General features: G+C 51.3%; 1 protein-coding gene across 4 annotated transcripts in view; it reads left to right on the top strand.

Annotated features, from left to right (window-relative positions):
* The window catches only part of LOC113577349 (nuclear factor 1 B-type), an 82,957-nt gene that overhangs the window by 58,923 nt on the left and 6,534 nt on the right, over positions 1–17,500 (top strand). For 2 of the 4 annotated variants that reach the window (XM_027009944.2, XM_027009946.2), the window contains exons 7-12: positions 2,275–2,409; positions 2,579–2,763; positions 5,116–5,254; positions 5,471–5,553; positions 11,602–11,681; positions 16,796–17,500. The exon at positions 16,796–17,500 is cut by the window's right edge and continues 6,534 nt beyond it. In XM_027009944.2, the coding sequence (XP_026865745.2) occupies positions 2,275–2,409; positions 2,579–2,763; positions 5,116–5,254; positions 5,471–5,553; positions 11,602–11,681; positions 16,796–16,925 (752 nt within the window). In that variant the 3' untranslated portion in view covers positions 16,926–17,500. The remainder of the gene's footprint in view (positions 1–2,274; positions 2,410–2,578; positions 2,764–5,115; positions 5,255–5,470; positions 5,554–11,601; positions 11,682–16,795) is intronic. The other 2 variants (XM_027009945.2, XM_027009947.2) reach the window with 2 other exon arrangements.

Raw genomic sequence — 17,500 nt, 5'->3', positions numbered from 1 at the left:
GGGGGAAAGAGGCCAAATGAGGGGGCTGGCCTGGTGGGGCAGGGCCAGGGGTCAGGAGGTTGGGATGAGGTTTAGAGGTTTTAGACTCATTTCCTCGCACCTCCGCCACCGTGGCCGTGACCCTGGCTTCCCACGCTGGACGCCGACGGGACATCCTCCATGTGCTCCTGTCTCCGCTGTCCCCGTCTCACCGTCTCTAAGATGTAACGGAGAGGGGGGAGGAGTCAGGGGAAGGGGAGGGGCCAGGGGGAGGGGAGAGGTTTGTTTTGTAAAGCCGTAAAAAAGAGAGGAGGGCCGATATTGAAGCCATATGAGGCCATGACAGAAGGAGAATGGCTCAGCCAAACCAGCACTCACGTGGACAGAGAGCCCCAACCTCCACACACACACACACACACACACACACACACATTCATTTGTGTTTCCTAAAGTAAACTTTCTGAAATGATCCTGACATTGTTTAGCCTCCTCCCTGACAATTCACAACCCCTCGCTTTCTCTCCCTCTTTAACTCTTATTCCCACTCTCTCGCTCTCGTTTTTTCCTCGCGCTTTCGTTGGCATAGGGCAGCAGTTTTCACTCAGGGAACGGTCTGATAACAAACAGCTGTTTGCAGTGAAAAAAGAGAAAATGAGAATATATCAGTTCTCCCAATCTGTGTTCTTTCCCCAGCCCAAACACACACACACACACACACACACACACACACACACACACACACACACTCAAAAACAAACAAAACTGCTCCTTTGCATTTTCCTTTTCTTTGCTTTTCTTCCTTGTTCTCAGTCCCCTTCTTTGCTGTCATTATCCCTCCTTTCTATTACTCTCCCTTGCCGCCTGTCCACTCTTTCTTTCTCTCACTTATTGTCTCTGTCTCTCTCTCTCTCTCACACACACACACACACACATTCCTGAGGCAGTACAGTCCACCCCTTTTACAGTCTCTACTTTCCCCTCCGCTTTCCCACAAATGCCCGTCCCGTTGCAACAGGTGCAGAGACGAGCTATTATTTGCGAGGACCGCGTACTATCGCGAGGCTCCGTGCGCTCACCGAGAGCACCGAGCCTACGTCCAGTCAGCTAACGTTAGCCCGAGGGTCTGAGGTGGTTAAACATCTACATGCGTTGTATAAAGCTATTGATTTCTTTAGAAAAGAAAAAAAACCAGGTCATTTGGACTTGGCCAAACCTTAGCGTTAATAGATTTGTTCTTATGAACTCTGGGGGCTTTTTCAGGAACTTCTGATCTGCTACGGTAATAAGCTCGATCCATCAGACCCTTCTGTTGCCCGTTTCTTCATGTGCTATGTAGAGTTTAGACCCCCCCACACACACACACACACATACACATACGTGCATATAGAGGAATAGTCCTATAGTCTAGTCTTTTGTCTTCATGTAGCCAAGATAATCATCTTTCTATAGTCACCAGAGACGGGGACAAAGGTTACGGACACACCGACACTGAACGACTAACTGTTAGTTCACCATATCATATGTCATATATATCATATATCATATAACATATAGTTCACCACCAGCTGGCGTCTGTTGTCGTCTGTGTGTATTTACACTCGAACACACCAGAGTGCAGCTGACGAACGGCACGCACGCCCACTCTGTGCCTGCGCAAAAGAGAATAACTCAAAAGAGAATTATCTCAAAAGAAAACGGTTGCTTCCCAAAGGTGCCAGCTTTTTAGTTCTGAGTGACTCCCTCCGGTTCTGGAGCTCCGGGTGTCCATAACACTACACACGGTAACGGCAAACGTTCCTCCTGTTTCCTAAAGAGCGCAACACAACTACTTTAAGCGTAGCAAAATATAACGTTAACCCAGCGCACCGTCTCCGTAGATCAAGCCACATGGCGACAAGCAACAACAACAAAAAAACCTTTGCAGTTTGTGTCTACGTTCTCTCATTTCCAGTCTAATTTAAAATAAACTTGAGAAATGACCCCACGGCCGACCGCCAATTCAACACGCGTAATCGGCCAAAACTGCTCTAACAAGCAAGCGACCGACCGCTGATAGCTGCTTCAGCACCTTCCTAGAAGAATGTACGAAATGGTTTACGTAAGCGTGTACGTGTGTGCGTGCAAGCCACGCCCACGATGCACCACACCCTTGCAACACAATCACGAAGGGCAGATTCAGCTCGAAGCGGCGTTTGTCCCGAAACGCGGACCCCTCCGGAACCCAGATTCCGGCCTGCTGCCTCCTGGTTTGGGGTCGCTGTGCTAAATGTCCACCTCTGCACATCTGTCCTGCAGCGGAAATGTCCTCCCCCACCATGAAGAAGACGGAGAAGCCGCTCTTTAGCCCCACCTCTCCGCAGGACCCCTCCCCTCGCCTGAGCACCTTCCCACAGCACCACCACCCAGGCCTGACCAGCGTGGGACACAGCGGTACGTCCCACCGGACCGAACACCTTGCCCCAGACGTTCGATCACTGCATGCACAAGGGAAAGAGAAAAACCTGAGAAACCACTATAGCCGATTTAGGTGCGCTCTGTGACGCGCGCGTATGTGTGTGTGTGTGTGTGTGTGTGTGTGTGTGTGTGTGTGTTCGTGCAGTGATCTCCACCAGGAGTCCTCCGCCCCACTCCCCGCTGCAGTTTTCTGCCCCTGCCATCCTGCCCCCTGCCCCCTCATCGTACTTCTCCCACCCCACCATCCGCTACCCTCCCCACCTCAACCCGCCCGACTCGCTCAAGAACTATGTGCAGCCTTACGACCCGTCCAGCCCCCAGAGTAGCCAGGTGAGTAGAGCGCACAGCCCCACACACACATGCACAAAAGCCCTACTGAAATAGCATGCAACAGCATGTTAAATGCACAGAAGCATGCTGTTTCACCCCGCAGTAGTGTGTGTTTCATAGATTTACAAGCTCACACCGAATCCTTTTCTACAGCTGCTCTTTAAAACGGGGCGAGACAATCGTTTCTCTAGAGCACTTCCATTAAACACTGTCAAACAACTTTGTTTGGGATTTTTCAAGCTTGGTCCGCTCTCGGTCTTTTCTTCGATCGCTCTGCATTCACTTTTTTCCCTACCAAGTCAATCTCCAGTTTGATTAACGGGACACGCTGCGTCGATGCGGTAACCGACCCAGTTCAGCTAATGAGCGCAGAAAATCATTAGTGGTTTGATCCGTCGGCGCCTCAGCCCCGTCAGCTCTGAGCCGAAGGCCTCTTCATCGCCGCGGCGACCGCGTTTACCAGCTCGGGTAGCAGCAAAAACTAGTCAATAAACACTCCATCCAGGCTAACCGCTGCACGTTGGCTCCAGCACACGTGCTTTCAATGTGGACTCAGGCCCGGGACGCTAGCGGCTGGCAGCGCACTCGCCAGATTCAAAGCGGCGTGACGCAGCGAATAAACGCAAACGGCGTAGCTCTGAAAAGCACGGCAACTTTGCTTGATTTTATTTGCATTCCAACTTTTTTGTAACAGAAGCCGTATTGCTGCATTTAAACAGAGTGCAGCGGCTCGCGAATTTCAGAGCAAAACCCGGCCGAAACTTTTAACGGCCTGTTTAAAGGCCTCTCCGGCTATTGTTTGCGCGCGTTAACCGGCCGGAGTGGGTTGGTTTGTTTCTGAGAGTGGAGGTGGTGGGGTGGGGTGGGCCGTCTCCGGCCTGCTGCAGTCACGCTGAGAGTGACTCCTCCTCTCCCAGGCCTGATTGATGGCTTCTCGGTGAGTCTGAAATAACTGCTTCTTTCTTCCTGCATGCCAAGACGGCCAAGCTGCTCCACTCATCTTAATTAGCTCCACAAAATCCCTTGCAAAAAAAAAAAGGAAAAAAGCAGCCGATTTCTCCAAACATTTTCTTAGGGGGCGAAATTTATACTCCCCGCTTTCTGCGTGACAGCGTCGACGCTTGACGGCTGCCTTTTTATCCGCCTCTGAGTGCAAATTAATTTTGATAGCCCCGTTTTATGACACTCGAAACAAGAGAAGGTGTGGAAAGTGAAAAGGCTTTGATTAATCCAGCGCCGTAAATCCGTTAAAGGCGTCCGCTTTGGCCCGCCCAGGCCCGGCTCCGGGAGAGGTCGGAGTCGGAGCTCACCGCGGACCCGGTCCGTCGTGGGCGCCGGGCCACGCGGCGTCCACAAAGCTCTGATACTCTGGCTTTTGGTTCATAGTCTCTCAAAAGCAGAAATAACAGCCTCATAGAAACCTGAGGCTCTGTCCCTCCCTGTGTGAGTGGGGGGAGGGGGGGGAGGATATTGCCTAAACTCCTAAATAAATAAACTTATTAGGCTTAGATGTGATGGAGAGATAGTGGTCCTCTTCTGAATGAACTGGACTATGGGATACAGCGTGATACACTGGACAATGCAACCCCCCCCCCCCCCCCAAGTGTATTGCCGGTTTTATATCCGTGCGGATCGCATCATAAAGAAGAAAAGCCCTCGGAGATGTGACGAGGCGGAGTGCATGGGGACCGTTACTCGGGAGAACGCGGTGGGAACGATAAAGGTCGTAAATATTTGCCGTTGCCGGGGTCCGGCACCCGGCAGGGGGAGATCGCTCGGCAAATAACATGCGGCATATAATGGGGTGGACGGGGGCCAGGATGTTTTTCTGCTTGCTTTAACGCAGATTATATTACACCCTAATTAAACATTCTATTCACATGGGGGAACCCTGCAGACACCATTCTCCTTCATAAAGGGCCTGACTGAGGTTTGAACTTAGGGCCCCAAAAGTGAATTCTGCAGCGTCTGTCTCCAGCAGTTAAGAGTCTGTGTCTCTCCCTCCCTGCGTGTCTCTCCCTCCCTGCGTGTCTCTCTCTCTCTCTCTCTCTCTCTCTCTCTCTCTCTCTCTCTCTCTCTCTCTCTCTCTCTCTCTCTCTCTCTCTCTCTCTCTCTCTCTCTCTCTCTCTCTCTCTCTCTCTCACATCGTCCGCGAAAACTGATTGTACTGTCGATAAGTCAGGTACGGAACAGAATGTTAACGTGATTTTCTGTTCAGTGCTTTTGTGTACTTTTTGGTGTTCATAATGCTTGTACAGAATTATCCGCTGACTTACTCTCTCTGTGTGTGTGCGTGCTTGCGCGTGCTTGCGTGCGTGCGTACCTGGGCACTCTCGTGCATGCGCGACACAGCCGAACAGCAGCGGCCAGGTCGTGGGGAAGGTTCCAGGCCACTTCACGCCAGTGCTCACTCCGTCTCCCCACCACGGGGCGGTGAGACCGGTCTCTCTCTCCATGCCCGACACCAAGCCGATCACCACCTCTGCAGAGGGTGAGTGTTCGGGAGACCTCCCGCACACAAACGCGCGTGGAAACCGCGTGAGCCCTCATTTGGACTGAACGTGCTTGCACCATTGCTAATTTGTGTGTGTGTGTGTGTGTGTGTGTGTCTGTGTGTGTGTGTGTGTGTCTGTGTGTGTGTGTGTGTGTGTCTGTGTGTGTGTGTGTGTGTGTGTGTGGGTGGGTGGGTGGGTGGGTGGGCCTTCAGGTTATTCAGCCCCTGGAACCCCTACTGCTAACCGTTTTGTGGGACTGAGCCCTAGAGACCCAGCCTTCCTCCACCAGCAACAGGTGAGATGCGGCTTGAGACAGTCTCCTTGTTCCCTTTCTCTGTTTCTCTCTCTCTCTCTCTCTCTCTCTCTCTCTCTCTCTCTCTCTCTCTCTCTCTCTCTCTCTCTCCCTCTCTCTCTCTCTGCCTTTCCAAATTCCCACCCGGCCGTTCAGCTCTCACCACAGGTGGCACAACAGGCAGAGTTGCTCTCTGTCTTTCGCTCTCTCTCTTTTTCATCTCTCTCTCTCCCTCCAATTTTTCCGTCTAGCACCACTGTTAAGAATAAGCGAGGAGCTCAGTCTGACTTGAGGCCATTTCTCCACACTGAAATGTATTTTCCGTTGCTTACCGAACAAACCCAAGTAGCACACACTGTGACCAGGTGGGCCTGCCGTAGTTCACAGACTCCTCTCTGGTTTCCACGGTTGCTAAGACATTGCCTCCAATTACCCTGTAACCATGGCGACCCACAGACCCTTTAAGGCCATTCCAAAAGTGGGCTAGCATCATTGTCTTGGGGAGAGAGAGAGCATTAGTTCAAATCCCCATAGACAGTATCTTTTTTTTTTTTTTTTGTTCCTGCCAACGGTTCAGACTGACTAACAACTTCAGTCTAAAATTCACTTTAAACTTGACGTAACCCCGAATAAACGGGGACAGATTGCTTGGCATGTGATTAGCATGACAGCATAATAAGACAAACTGCTAAACAGAACAGCAGTTTCATATTTTGTTTTTAAGTGTGTAATATAGGAAAGTGTTTTGGTTTTTTTTTTTTAGCATTTTTTGCACATGATTCTTGTGGCATTGCTGGTGTTCTACTTTAATGGATTTAGATCTGAGAGTTTGTTTGGCTTCAACGTACTCCCTCAAGGCTTCTGTCAAAATTGAATTTTGCCGTATACTGTGATTGTGTTACAGTGGCTAGTATTGTCTCGGAATGGACAAATGTGGAGTTCACAGAAAAAGCTTCAATAAAATGACCTTTCTGACAGAAGACTGTTATGAAACTAGAGATCATGTGTCTGAGATCGCGAAACTAGAGATCTACAGATCTAGTGAGAAACTAGAGATCGTGTCTGTATGCGTGTCTATGCATGTTAGCGGATATTTGTGTGTGTGTGTGTGTGTGTGTGTGTGTGTGTGTGTGTGTGTGTGTGTGTGTGTGTGTGTGTGTGTGTGTGTGTGTGCGTGCGTGTACGCGTGTTTGCTTGTGTTTTTGCGTGCGTGTGTTTGCGTGCATGTTTGCCTTTGTGTGTTTGCATGTGCTGCGCGCCTGTGTGTGTGTGTGTGTGTGTGTGTGTGTGTGTGTGTGTGTGTGTGTGTGTGTGTGTGTCAGCAGTCCTGCGCAGTCGGAATGGTCTGGTCCAAGGCCAGCGTGTTCCACCCTCCTCTAATTGAATTCATCTGCACGCGGCTTCATAATAATTAGTGGTTTTCTCCTGCCCTGCTCCTGAGCTGCAGGGATGGCAAGCCTTCTCTTTTACTGCACTCTGGTTTGGCAGCACTGGACGAGGGCTGAGAAATGTGCATCTCTATGCCAGCACGGGCTCACCAGGCTCGCGGCTTTCTCTTTTAAAGAGAAAGAGACCCACCTCGTTCGGCTAACACATTTCTTTCCATATCCTGGCCCAAGGAGGCCGGGTGCTAAGACGCTCAAATTCTCACGCGGCTTAAATTCCCACATGGTTTGAATTCTCGCGCGGCTCCGAGCGTGACAGACGCATGAATCCGCCGCGGGCGGCGGGAACGGAAAGGCGGGCTTTCGTGCGCCTGCCGGGTGGCTACGTTTTTTGGGGGGGGGTTTTCCGAGCTCGGGAACGTCCGGCGCGATGGTACCCGCGGATCGTTAGGGGGAGCGCGAGAGGCGCGGGGAGACGCGGCCGTACAAACGGACGCTGTCGCCGCGCTGCCATCGGACGGCTCCGCCGCTGCTTGGCCACGTGCTTGCCGCCTTTTGTTTCGGCCGTGGCGCGCAGGACGAGGGGACGGGTCGTAACAGACGGGGTGATATATCGGCCATCCATCATGCTTATATAAGCCTGGGCCTTTGTACTTTTGGCACCATGATTTTTGTACTAGGGGTAGGATCACCCATGAGCCTGTAGCTGCTGTGCCCCGTGGCAGAGTAAATAACGAGTTCGTCACGCAGTCGTTTTTACGCGGGGCGATTTATCACGCTGTATTACGAGTTGTATTGACACCTGCGCCTCCCCCGGCGGGTCTTTGTCGGACGCGCGGCGCAACACCCAGGGCCGTATGGATTACAGGCGTCGCCGTGGCGTCTCCTTACAGAGCCGCACGGCCGGCTCGTCCCAGCATGCCGCGGGGCTGGGAGCTCCCCGTAGCCCCGTGGAGCCGTCTGCAATCTGAGAGCAGTCGTCTAGACTCCAGACGCTCCACGCGGCCCGCGTGCTGGGGCCCGGGCTCCTCTCCCTCTGTCTTCTTTCGCTCCCCGTCGGCCTCATGCCACCACTTCTGTTTACGCTCCTTTTCATCTCCTGCTCCGTGTCCTTTGTCTTTCGGCTTCTGTCTCCCTCGCGCGCTCTTCCTCTTTCCGTATCACGTCTCGCTTTCTGCTCTCTCCCTTTTTTCTTTCTGTCTTCCCTTTGCCTGACCCTGCCGCGCTCCCGATCGCCGCACGGACGGAAGCGTACAGGTTTTTCCAACGCCCCGTTCCGATCCCAATCGGTGGGAAGACGAGAGCTAATCTAAACGGAAAGCATCCTCTCCGTAATCGCCGTAGCTTGTTAGCCGTGTATGAGCCCCACCCTGTGGCGGCGGCGGCGAGACGCGTTGGGTCATCGATCGCCGCTCGCATTTCGCCACTCGAGGTCCGCCGTTTCATCCGCGCCTCATGACCGCTCAAACTTGTCGGCATCACAGCACGTGACGCACAACACGCCGGGCGCATGTACGCGAGACGTGGCCATGTGGAAGGAGCTGCCCCGGGCCTGCGGTAGTTAGGGACGACGGACGGTTTCCTCGGCTGATCCCGGACAGCAGAGGCGCTCGAGAGCGCAGCTTACGTAATCCACCCAGAGGGCATGACCTCTGCACGACAACGTGGAAGATGCTGTTTTTGGTGCCGTTGTACGCGAGCTAACGTAAGGAGCTGTTATGGCAAGCCTCGTAAAGCGTCTGACGAGCATCTGACAAATTCCCCTCAAAAGGCGTGCTGTCGTGTGTCGAGTGGCCCGGCGTAACTGTGCTCCGGGACCCGATTAACATTTGCACGGCTGGTTTAACTGTACAAGCACGGCCGGGCAGGTTGAGCGAACACACGGAGAGCCGGGCAGATGGTCAGAGTGTCTGAGTGTTACAATGGCATTGTTGTTCAGCCTGGCCCTGTGGAACTCGCTTCTAACCCATACACACTTGGGAAAGTGACAGATGAATTCACACATGTAAGCACACGCGCACACACACACAAACGATCACACACTCACACATACACACAGACACACACGTACACAGAGACGCACAGAAACACCTGCTCCAGAATGAGGCTCCAGCTTAAAGTGTTTGAGAAAACACCAGTGAGGCGAAGATTTCATTAGCCATTCTCCCTTGAGGGTCTCTCCCCCTCTTTTTCTTTACTCTCTTTCTCTCTCTCTCTCTCTCTCTCTCTCTCTCTCTCTCTCTCTCTCTCGCTCTCTCTCTCTCTCTCTCTCTCTCTCTCTCTCTCCTCCATTCCCGAGAGAAAGCCTCAGCCTCACTTCTGGGACCCGTCACTGATCAAAACCCCATTTGGCATTATCCAACGCTAGCGCGGCTAGCCTGGGCACACACAGCTGTCCGCCAGCAGCACCTTGACTAAGGCCCGGGCGCCTCCGTGAGCAATCTCCGCCGTGATCCCCCTCCGCTGTGCACAGATGGTACCCGGATCCCTGCAAACCTCGCGAGCCCACGAGCGCTCCTGGGGACTCTGCTAGCGGCAGGCGGCTAATTGCTAACCCCCGAGCCGCGCTGTTCGGGTCACGTCGTTGTTATTTACACGATGCCGGCGTATCAGGTGACATTTGGACAAGCTGCACGCAACCCCCCCTCACCCCTGCAAGTAAGATAAGCCTCCACGCGGCGTAGGTTCAACGCTGCCGCATGTGAAGAAGCCAAATTTCATCTCGCACGTGTGGAAGGATAGAAAGGAGCCTCGAAAATGCACGTTTTGTGTGTTTCGTCGAGCGTCCCCTGGGAACATCAGGTGTTATCTCGGTAATGACAGGTCCCTTGTATTGTTTTCTCGGTAATTGACGAGAACGGCGTTTTGCAGGACTATTCTAGAAAAGGCTCCAAGTGAACTTCCTTGCTGTTTTTCTTGGCTTGTGGCCTTGAACCTCACTTTAGTCATGAACACTAATCAACACATGAATGGTTCCATTTCACCACATATTGTGTGTGTGTTTTTTTTGTGCGTGCATGTGCATGCGTGCGTGTGCGTGCGTGCGTGTGCGTGTGTGTGCGTGCGTGCGTGCGTGTGCGTGCGTGTGTGTGCGTGCGTGTGTGTGCGTGCGTGTGTGTGCGTGCGTGTGTGTGCGTGTGTGTGTGTGTGTGTGTGTGTGTGGGTGGGTGGGTGGTGGTTTGACCAAAACAGGACTAAGGAATACATGCCTCTGAAACACTGTGATAGCTGACCTCCACTTCGCCCCCAAAGCCATTGTTTTCTGGCCTTAGCTCCAGCACACACACACACACACACACACACACACATATTTTCTGTGGAAATAAAGCTGGCAGTCACACTGATAGAGGTGGATATCCGCAAACAGTGTGAAACGGAATCGCCCGAGACGTGGAAAAATGCCTCCAATAGCATCATGAACTTCATTACAATTTAAAGTTTGAGTTCTATCCTCTATATATTTCAGCATGGTTCCCGGGCAACCACTCTGTCCCAGCACCACTACCACAGCAGGGTCGACGAGACGCAAAACTGGTCTCTCTCGCTGTATCTCCCAGCATCTCCAGTATACTGTACATATGATTTATACTGGCGCCAGCCATAACCACGCCTCCGAGCCAGCAGTAAAATTGCAATAAGTTCCTGTTCGACGCTAGTGAATCCGCTCCGCCTCCTAATTTATGTGCCTCTCATTTGGAGAAATGGATATTTTAGCCACCCGAGTCTCTGAGGGTCGCCGCCAAAGCATCTTGGAAGTAAATATAGAAAATCGTTTATTCACCTCCTTAGATTTATCGCACTCAATACGGATTCCGGTCCGGGAACGGTACAGGTGCTTTTCCAAAAATGGTCGGCGTGCTCCCGAGCAGAGCGTAAACGCCGTCCAATCCTGTCCCGCGTATGGGCGTGTCGCCGCCTGGCTTGCGGTAGAGATGCGCGTGTGCACGACTCGGTTCCGTGCCTTCAAAAAGCGCCGTTTTAGTGGACAGCACAACAACAAGAACAAACAAAAACCATTTTTAAATGGTAGACAGCGACAGCACCACCCAAAGCTGCCCTCACGGAGCACGGCTGCGGCTCTGTCGCCCCGTCTACCTAGAGTGGTAGCTTAGAAGACAAAGCGCACGCAGCAGATGGAATGCATGGCCCCGGGTCCCGCGCGCAGGCGTTCCCGGCCCAGATGAGCGGCGTGCGTGTAACCCGGCCCCTAGTTTTGTAAACTAACCTCTTCTTTTGCTTCCAGGACAGTTACAGATTGCCCCACTAATGCTGCATGACATACATAATGTTTGTTTGGTTTTTTTCTTTTTTTTTTTTGTGCATTTACATTTTTCAGGCATTTGGTCCAAGACTCTGGTTAATGTTTGACTACGCCCAATTGTGAAAAAGACAATTGAGATATATTATAATTCAGCACTAAACATAAACTCTGGTCCAGGTTATGACCTGATGACGCAATTTTAATGTAAGCATAATTTGACAGGAAGTCGCCTAGTGGATGGTATTTTAAAAGAGCCAACGTAATATGGAAAGCAAACTAAAGATAAGAATGTGTGTGTAGTTCAGGGCCCAGACATGCCCTGGCCTTGTTGCATGCTAAATGTGTGTGTGTGTTAGTACAGTTGTGCTGGCCCCGTTGTCTGACTGAGAGGTGTTTGATTGACAGCTGAGGATTTGTGACTGGCCCGTGAATCAAAACATCAGGTCTTATGGCTCAGAGGAGACTTTGGGGATTTCTTGGCAAAGGTAAACGTTTCCATTATTTTCAACCCACCTCTCCATCAAGTCTCTCCTGTGTTGTTGTTGGTTTTGTTTATTTCATACTTTCTTGCTTTATTTATTTATTTAGCAACCTGTGTTTGTAGTAGTGCAATACTGTCCATGCCCTTCCCAAAATTCTTTGTCTTATTGTATTTTTACACAAAAATTGATAGAAATAGAAATACTTTTAGCTTTTTTTTTTGTTTTTTTTGAATGAGCGGTTTTGCATACACACATCCACATCCTTCGAGCCATCTTTCACACGTCGAAAGTCCCTCTGTCGCCGTAACGTGATTTTCAACAGGAAGTGAGACATTTGTTCCCGGCTTGCATTTCGCCGTCTCGTTGTGACCCATGCTGCTAAATGTCATGTTCTAGCGCCGATGGCTGTAGCTATTGCAGCAGCGTGGCGCATTCGGGATGGTTGACGCTTCTCCAGCACGTGACAACCCTTACACTGAACAGAACTTCCAGAGGTATTACGATCACAGTCACAGCAGGAAAATGCATCCGAGCCATCGGCAGGCTTTGTTAACTCGTCGCCTTGTACTTATGGCCCGGCGGAAAGTCACCTCTGAGAAGTCTCTCGCTAAACAGGGCCGATAAGACTTGGATAAATGTTTAATGTTGATCTTGACGTTCGGTTACAGGTCTTATCTTCAGGACAGGAAAAGGGGTGGGTGTTGTTTTAAAGAGGTAAAGGCACCATGACTGAGCAGTTCTGCTCAGGAGCCGAACGCGGCTCATTCCCTCTGGAGAAGTGCCCGCTTCGAGCAGCAAGAACCGGGCGCCTGGAGACGTGACTCGAATATTTCCGCCAACCTGGCGCTTTAAAGCGGCACCTTTCGAACACCGGGTGTAGGTGCGTGCATGTAGGGGTGTGTAACAGCTACCCCCAAACCCCCCCCCGGTGTGTTTTTCTTTGGTGATTAAACCTTTGGAATGATGGTCTGGAATTCCGAAAAAAAACAAGCTTCTAGTGAAATTCCTGTGTATGAAGGCGTTGATGGTTAATGGTTGTTTCCCTGGGGCGTAAAGAGTAATAGAGCCCATTACTAATAGGAAATAGCAGAACTCCAGTCCCACTCACTCATTAGGCTTAGCAAAGTCCGCGTATTCCTAAAGGTCAGCTTTCTTCAGCAGTTGTTCATGAGACCTTCCTCTCAGCTCAGTCAAACATATAGTACTTCAGTAATTAATGGTATCAAAGTGTCATATTATTTTTAAAGTAAAGTATGATGTTTGTTAATATTTTGATCCTTCTGTTGCTTAGATAAAGGCTGTTAGAAAAGATAAATGGATTTTTAAAAATCTTTATTATTAATATTATTAGTCTGTATCTCTATTGATCTACTTTGCCCCAACACAAATAAATGTACATTTATGTACTTTGAACTTTATTTATTTATTCACATATTTACCTCTATAATACCGTTAGGATTTCATTGCCTCACTTGCACATTAACTATTTCTGTAGACATCATAAGAGCTTATGAAATTATATAGTACAGTCGGAGTATAGTCAGTACAGCTGTTTAGTACAGTCCTGGTGGTAATTAGCACTGGTGGTAACGTGATCGCTAGCATAGTTTCTGGGATAGATTACTCAATTACTGTGATTAGTATCAGCTGCCGTTCTTCTCTCATTTTTAAAAAAAATTGTACGTTTTACCGTGTATTCATCATCGTATCAGAGTACGGTAAGGTAGGTACGTGCGTGTGTGTGAGTTCTACAAGTGTAATTTGCATTAGTTAGCTGAGGCTTTTCAAAAAAGCTGGGGTGGCTAACGTAGTGTGGGATTTTGTGTACTGAAGCACCCTTCTGCCTCTGCTATATCTACCTCATTCTTGTTAGAACTGTCCTTCGGAAATCCTTACTCCTGTGTCTGATGTTCACAGGTGGAGTTGTAATGCCCGTGCCTGGTTGTAAACGTGTGTCTGTGCAGACACACGTCCTGGAACGCTGGCCAGAGTTGGGGTTGTTCTCTCTGGAGGAGTGAACTCTCCTCCATGTCTCACCCCATCTCGACGTCTGTCTGTTAGCCGGTCGCCCGTCCCCCCCAAAATTCCATTTCTCTCTCTGTTCTCTGAGTCTCTGTTTCTCTCTGCCACTCAATCTGAGATCCCTCTCTCTCTCTCGGAAAAGCCTTGCTCAGCAGTTCCTCTCAGCATTTACTTTGCGGTGAGGCAGAGCTACACCAAGCATGCTCAGGCTTCCTCTGTGGTCGCTGGGGTTACGGGGCCCCTTTCACCCCCCCCCCCCCCCCCCCGCCTTTATTATTCGCCCTCCTAAAATGCAGCGGAGATGCGGGGCGGGTGGGGGATTTGGAGGTGTGCTCCATCATCGCCTTTGCCTTTTTTAATCAACGTTTAACACCGAACACCCGATTCGGATTGCACAAAACTGCCCTAGCAGGGACCCCGAGATTAATTTTTAACCCTCTTGTGACAAGGAACGGTTTGACCAATGCCGACTAACGCGGTTTGGGAGGTGGGGACGCGGTTAATCAGGCCACTGTATGCAAATGCAATTTGTTGCCTGCCTGCGCACGGCCGTTCGGCAGCAAAGGGCCGCAGCATGCCGGCGCAAGGCTCCGCCCAAATCGAATTGTAGTCGGCCTTTCGCTCGGCACCGTCCAGCAGGGAACAGGGCTCAGCAATCCATTAAGATGCCATCAGATAATCTAATTTAGGTGCCGCTCCCCGGACGAGGCCCGTAAGATGGGAGCCAGGCAAGCGGGCTAGATGCAGATTGGGCGACGCGGGCGCGAGCAAGCGCTTAGCGACCAGGGCAGCGCAACAGTGGCGAATTCGATAAAGCAGCTCGAGCATGAGGAAAGTCCCCCCCCCCCCCCCCGTTCTCACTTTTGGATGGGAGCCGTCGCATCTTAAGCCGTCTGGTATCCAGGGGAAACCAGACACCGGGTCACGCCAGGGCGAACTCGAAGTCGTTAAGGAAGGGCGGGGCACCCCGTGAGCACCGGAAGACGACACCGAAGGCGCTCCGGGCCAAAGTGCCAGCGCTCAGGGCGGCGGGCACACGGGAGCGCGGAGGGGCCGAGGGCCACGCACACTGCTCTGGAAAGTCCTTCATTGTTGATGAGGGCTCCTGTGTTCCTGTGGAGTGGTATGGTAGAGAGAGAGAGAGAGAGAAAGGGATTAAAAAGCTAAAAAAAAATCCCCAAAGCCAAATCGCTGCTGAGTGTTTCCCTCCTCTGTGCCCTCTTTGTTCAGCAAGGTAGGAAAAACTTAATCTCTCATTTCCTGTCAGATGATTTCTGGCAGGCCGGAGAGAGAAAGTGAGGGAGAGGAGGGGACCGCAGGAGGAGGAGGAGAAGGGGGGGTGGAGGGGAGGAAGGAACAGCAGGCCGGACGGTAGAGAGAAGAGAGATCTTACCCAGATAGCCCTGTCCGTGTGATTTCATGACGCACAGCGCTTCACTCTCAGGTCGCCCTGCAGTCTTTCCCCGTCGTTCCCTTTTTCTGTCTCGTTCTTTCTGTTCTCTTAATCTCTCCCTCTTCGCCTTCGTATTCCCACCCCCCACCCCCAGCCTCCCTTTCACTCAGCCTCCATCTCGTGCTTTGTAACGCCCGGGCCGTGTTTGTGGCACCGCAATCATAAACTCTGGCCCTATTGTTTCAAGCACAGCCTGAGCCGCTGCCCCCGGGCTGATTTGTATAAAATGCAGACTGAATCATTAGCCGCATTCACGGCCGCTGTCGGCCGCGTCGCTCCGGGCAGCCCGGGGAAGAATGAAGTCAGTGTTCTGCATCCGCCTGGGTCTCTGTCGCTGTCACCAACAGTCAGCCTTTGGCTCTGCCGTCCCCTCTAGAAAACAAACAAACTCCCAAAGAAAAACTGCCCCCCTCCGCGCGCCAACGCCCCCCCCAACCCCTGGGCTGATCCACTGAAGCTATGCACCTGCGCCTGGTGCTCCCGGGGAAATATCGCCCCGGCTCTTCCCTTTACGGTTGCCGTCCGCTAGGGCCTCACCAACTCTGCCGCTCGCACACCAGCCCTCTTCTCTGTTCTTTCTTTCACGGCGGAGGGTCGGGGGGGGGGGGGGGGGGGGGGGGGGGGGGGGGGGGGGGGGGGGGTTTAAAGAGAGGCCGAAAATAACAAAGGGGTGGCTGTGTGCACCGAGCGCTGTTGAAAGAGCAGGAGCGCCGTCTGTAATCTGCAAGCAGAAAGCGGCGATTGTGTGAGACAGGTATTTAAGAGCGAAACCGGGGGTGAGAGAAAGGAAGGTTTGGGGGGGGATGCGGTTGGGGAGGGGCTTGTGTGCTGGGGGGGAGGACTGGGTTCTGGCCTGCCTAATTATTCGACACATGTACGCGCCTTTCAGAGCCTCGCGGTCCTCCCCGCCAAGGAACAAGGCGGCGTTTGTGCGCTCCGCCGCGTTTGCATTCAGGGCCTGCGCCAACCGACTCTCGCAGCGCTCGGCTGGCGGCGTGTGGCCGGCGCCGATGGGAAAGTGCGGCACACAATCGCTTCCTGGCCAAACCCCGTCGATCGGACAGTGGGTGTCAGGCCCTGGGGAGGCCCTGGGGCTCTGGGGAGTTACAGGAGTCTCCCCCCTCCCCCGCTCATGGAGGTGTGCCTGTTTCAGTGGCCTTCCCGAGCACCCGACGCTATTGGCAAAATGGAGCCCTCTATTGCTGCATCTCTAAGGGGAGCGGTTATGTACCTCTTATCCCTGCTTTGCTCTGATGCTGTGGTGACTTCTGTCAAGTCACGATAGGCGTGCTTGTAATATAATTATTCATATTTGTGCCCAACTCTGAAAGATTTCAATACATTTGTACACAAGGCATTAACAGGTAATAAGCAGTCAAGCTTTTCCTTGATTTCATACTTTTTTAGCAGATTTCATGGTTTCACTATTTTTTCCCGGCATTTTCAAAATACTTGTTTTTCCTGCAAAAGTTTTTCTTTTATTTTAGCATTTTGGATTGAGTAAGGCAACTGACTTTTAAATGATTCTTTGAAACATCATGGTCTATACATCATTTTGTGCAAATACATTTTTTTTTCAGGTATTAGAATTCCTAACATCCGCCCGTATTAAACCGAACTTCTTTCCCTTGTGTGTCCGCAGTCCTGGTACCTGGGCGAGCTTAATTCCATTCCAAGTGTCGAACGGGACTCCGATTCTGCCAACAAATGTCCAGAATTACAGCATAAGCATCATTGGTGAGCCCCTCCTCCAGGCAGAGACAACCAACTGAAGGGGGCGTTCCGAGGGGGGCCGAGCCGAGACTCTGGAGTGACAGGTCCGTGGACAAACCAGCAAGCAGCACTTATACAATCGCCACTGACTTTTGGCCCGCCCACTGAAGGACTTTGGCCTAGAATGGAAAGGTGGGTTGGGTCAAAGCTGGCACGAGCCTCTCCACGCCAGTCAGTCGTTGTGTGAGGAGGTCCCTCAACTGACATACTGTGATATTTACCAGAAAAAGAAAAAGCTTAGATGCCTTAATGTTTTTTTGCATGACATGCTAGTCTCTTGTAGTGTTTCTCTCCTTCGTAAGTCACAATTCCTAGTCTTTTGTTTATGAGCAGGTGTAGAAAGAGAGGCACACAAGGGCTGGCTGGCTGGATATGTTTTTGGAAAACAGGCTCCAATTCTGAGAAACTCATCAAACAATGTTCAACCTATCCATTTAGGGAATTTAATAACCATAGGAACAAACTTCAGCAAATCAGATCCTTCTGTTTTTATTTTACCCTCCAAATTTAATTTCTTCCGTGATCACAAGTCACCTTTTGGTATCTGTAATCTTGTCAATCCTGCGTTTGTATT

Source organism: Electrophorus electricus, chromosome 19 (genome assembly GCF_013358815.1).
Source record: "Electrophorus electricus isolate fEleEle1 chromosome 19, fEleEle1.pri, whole genome shotgun sequence".
NCBI classification, from domain to species: Eukaryota; Metazoa; Chordata; class Actinopteri; order Gymnotiformes; family Gymnotidae; genus Electrophorus; species Electrophorus electricus.
This window is presented reverse-complemented; position numbering and strand designations above follow the sequence as displayed.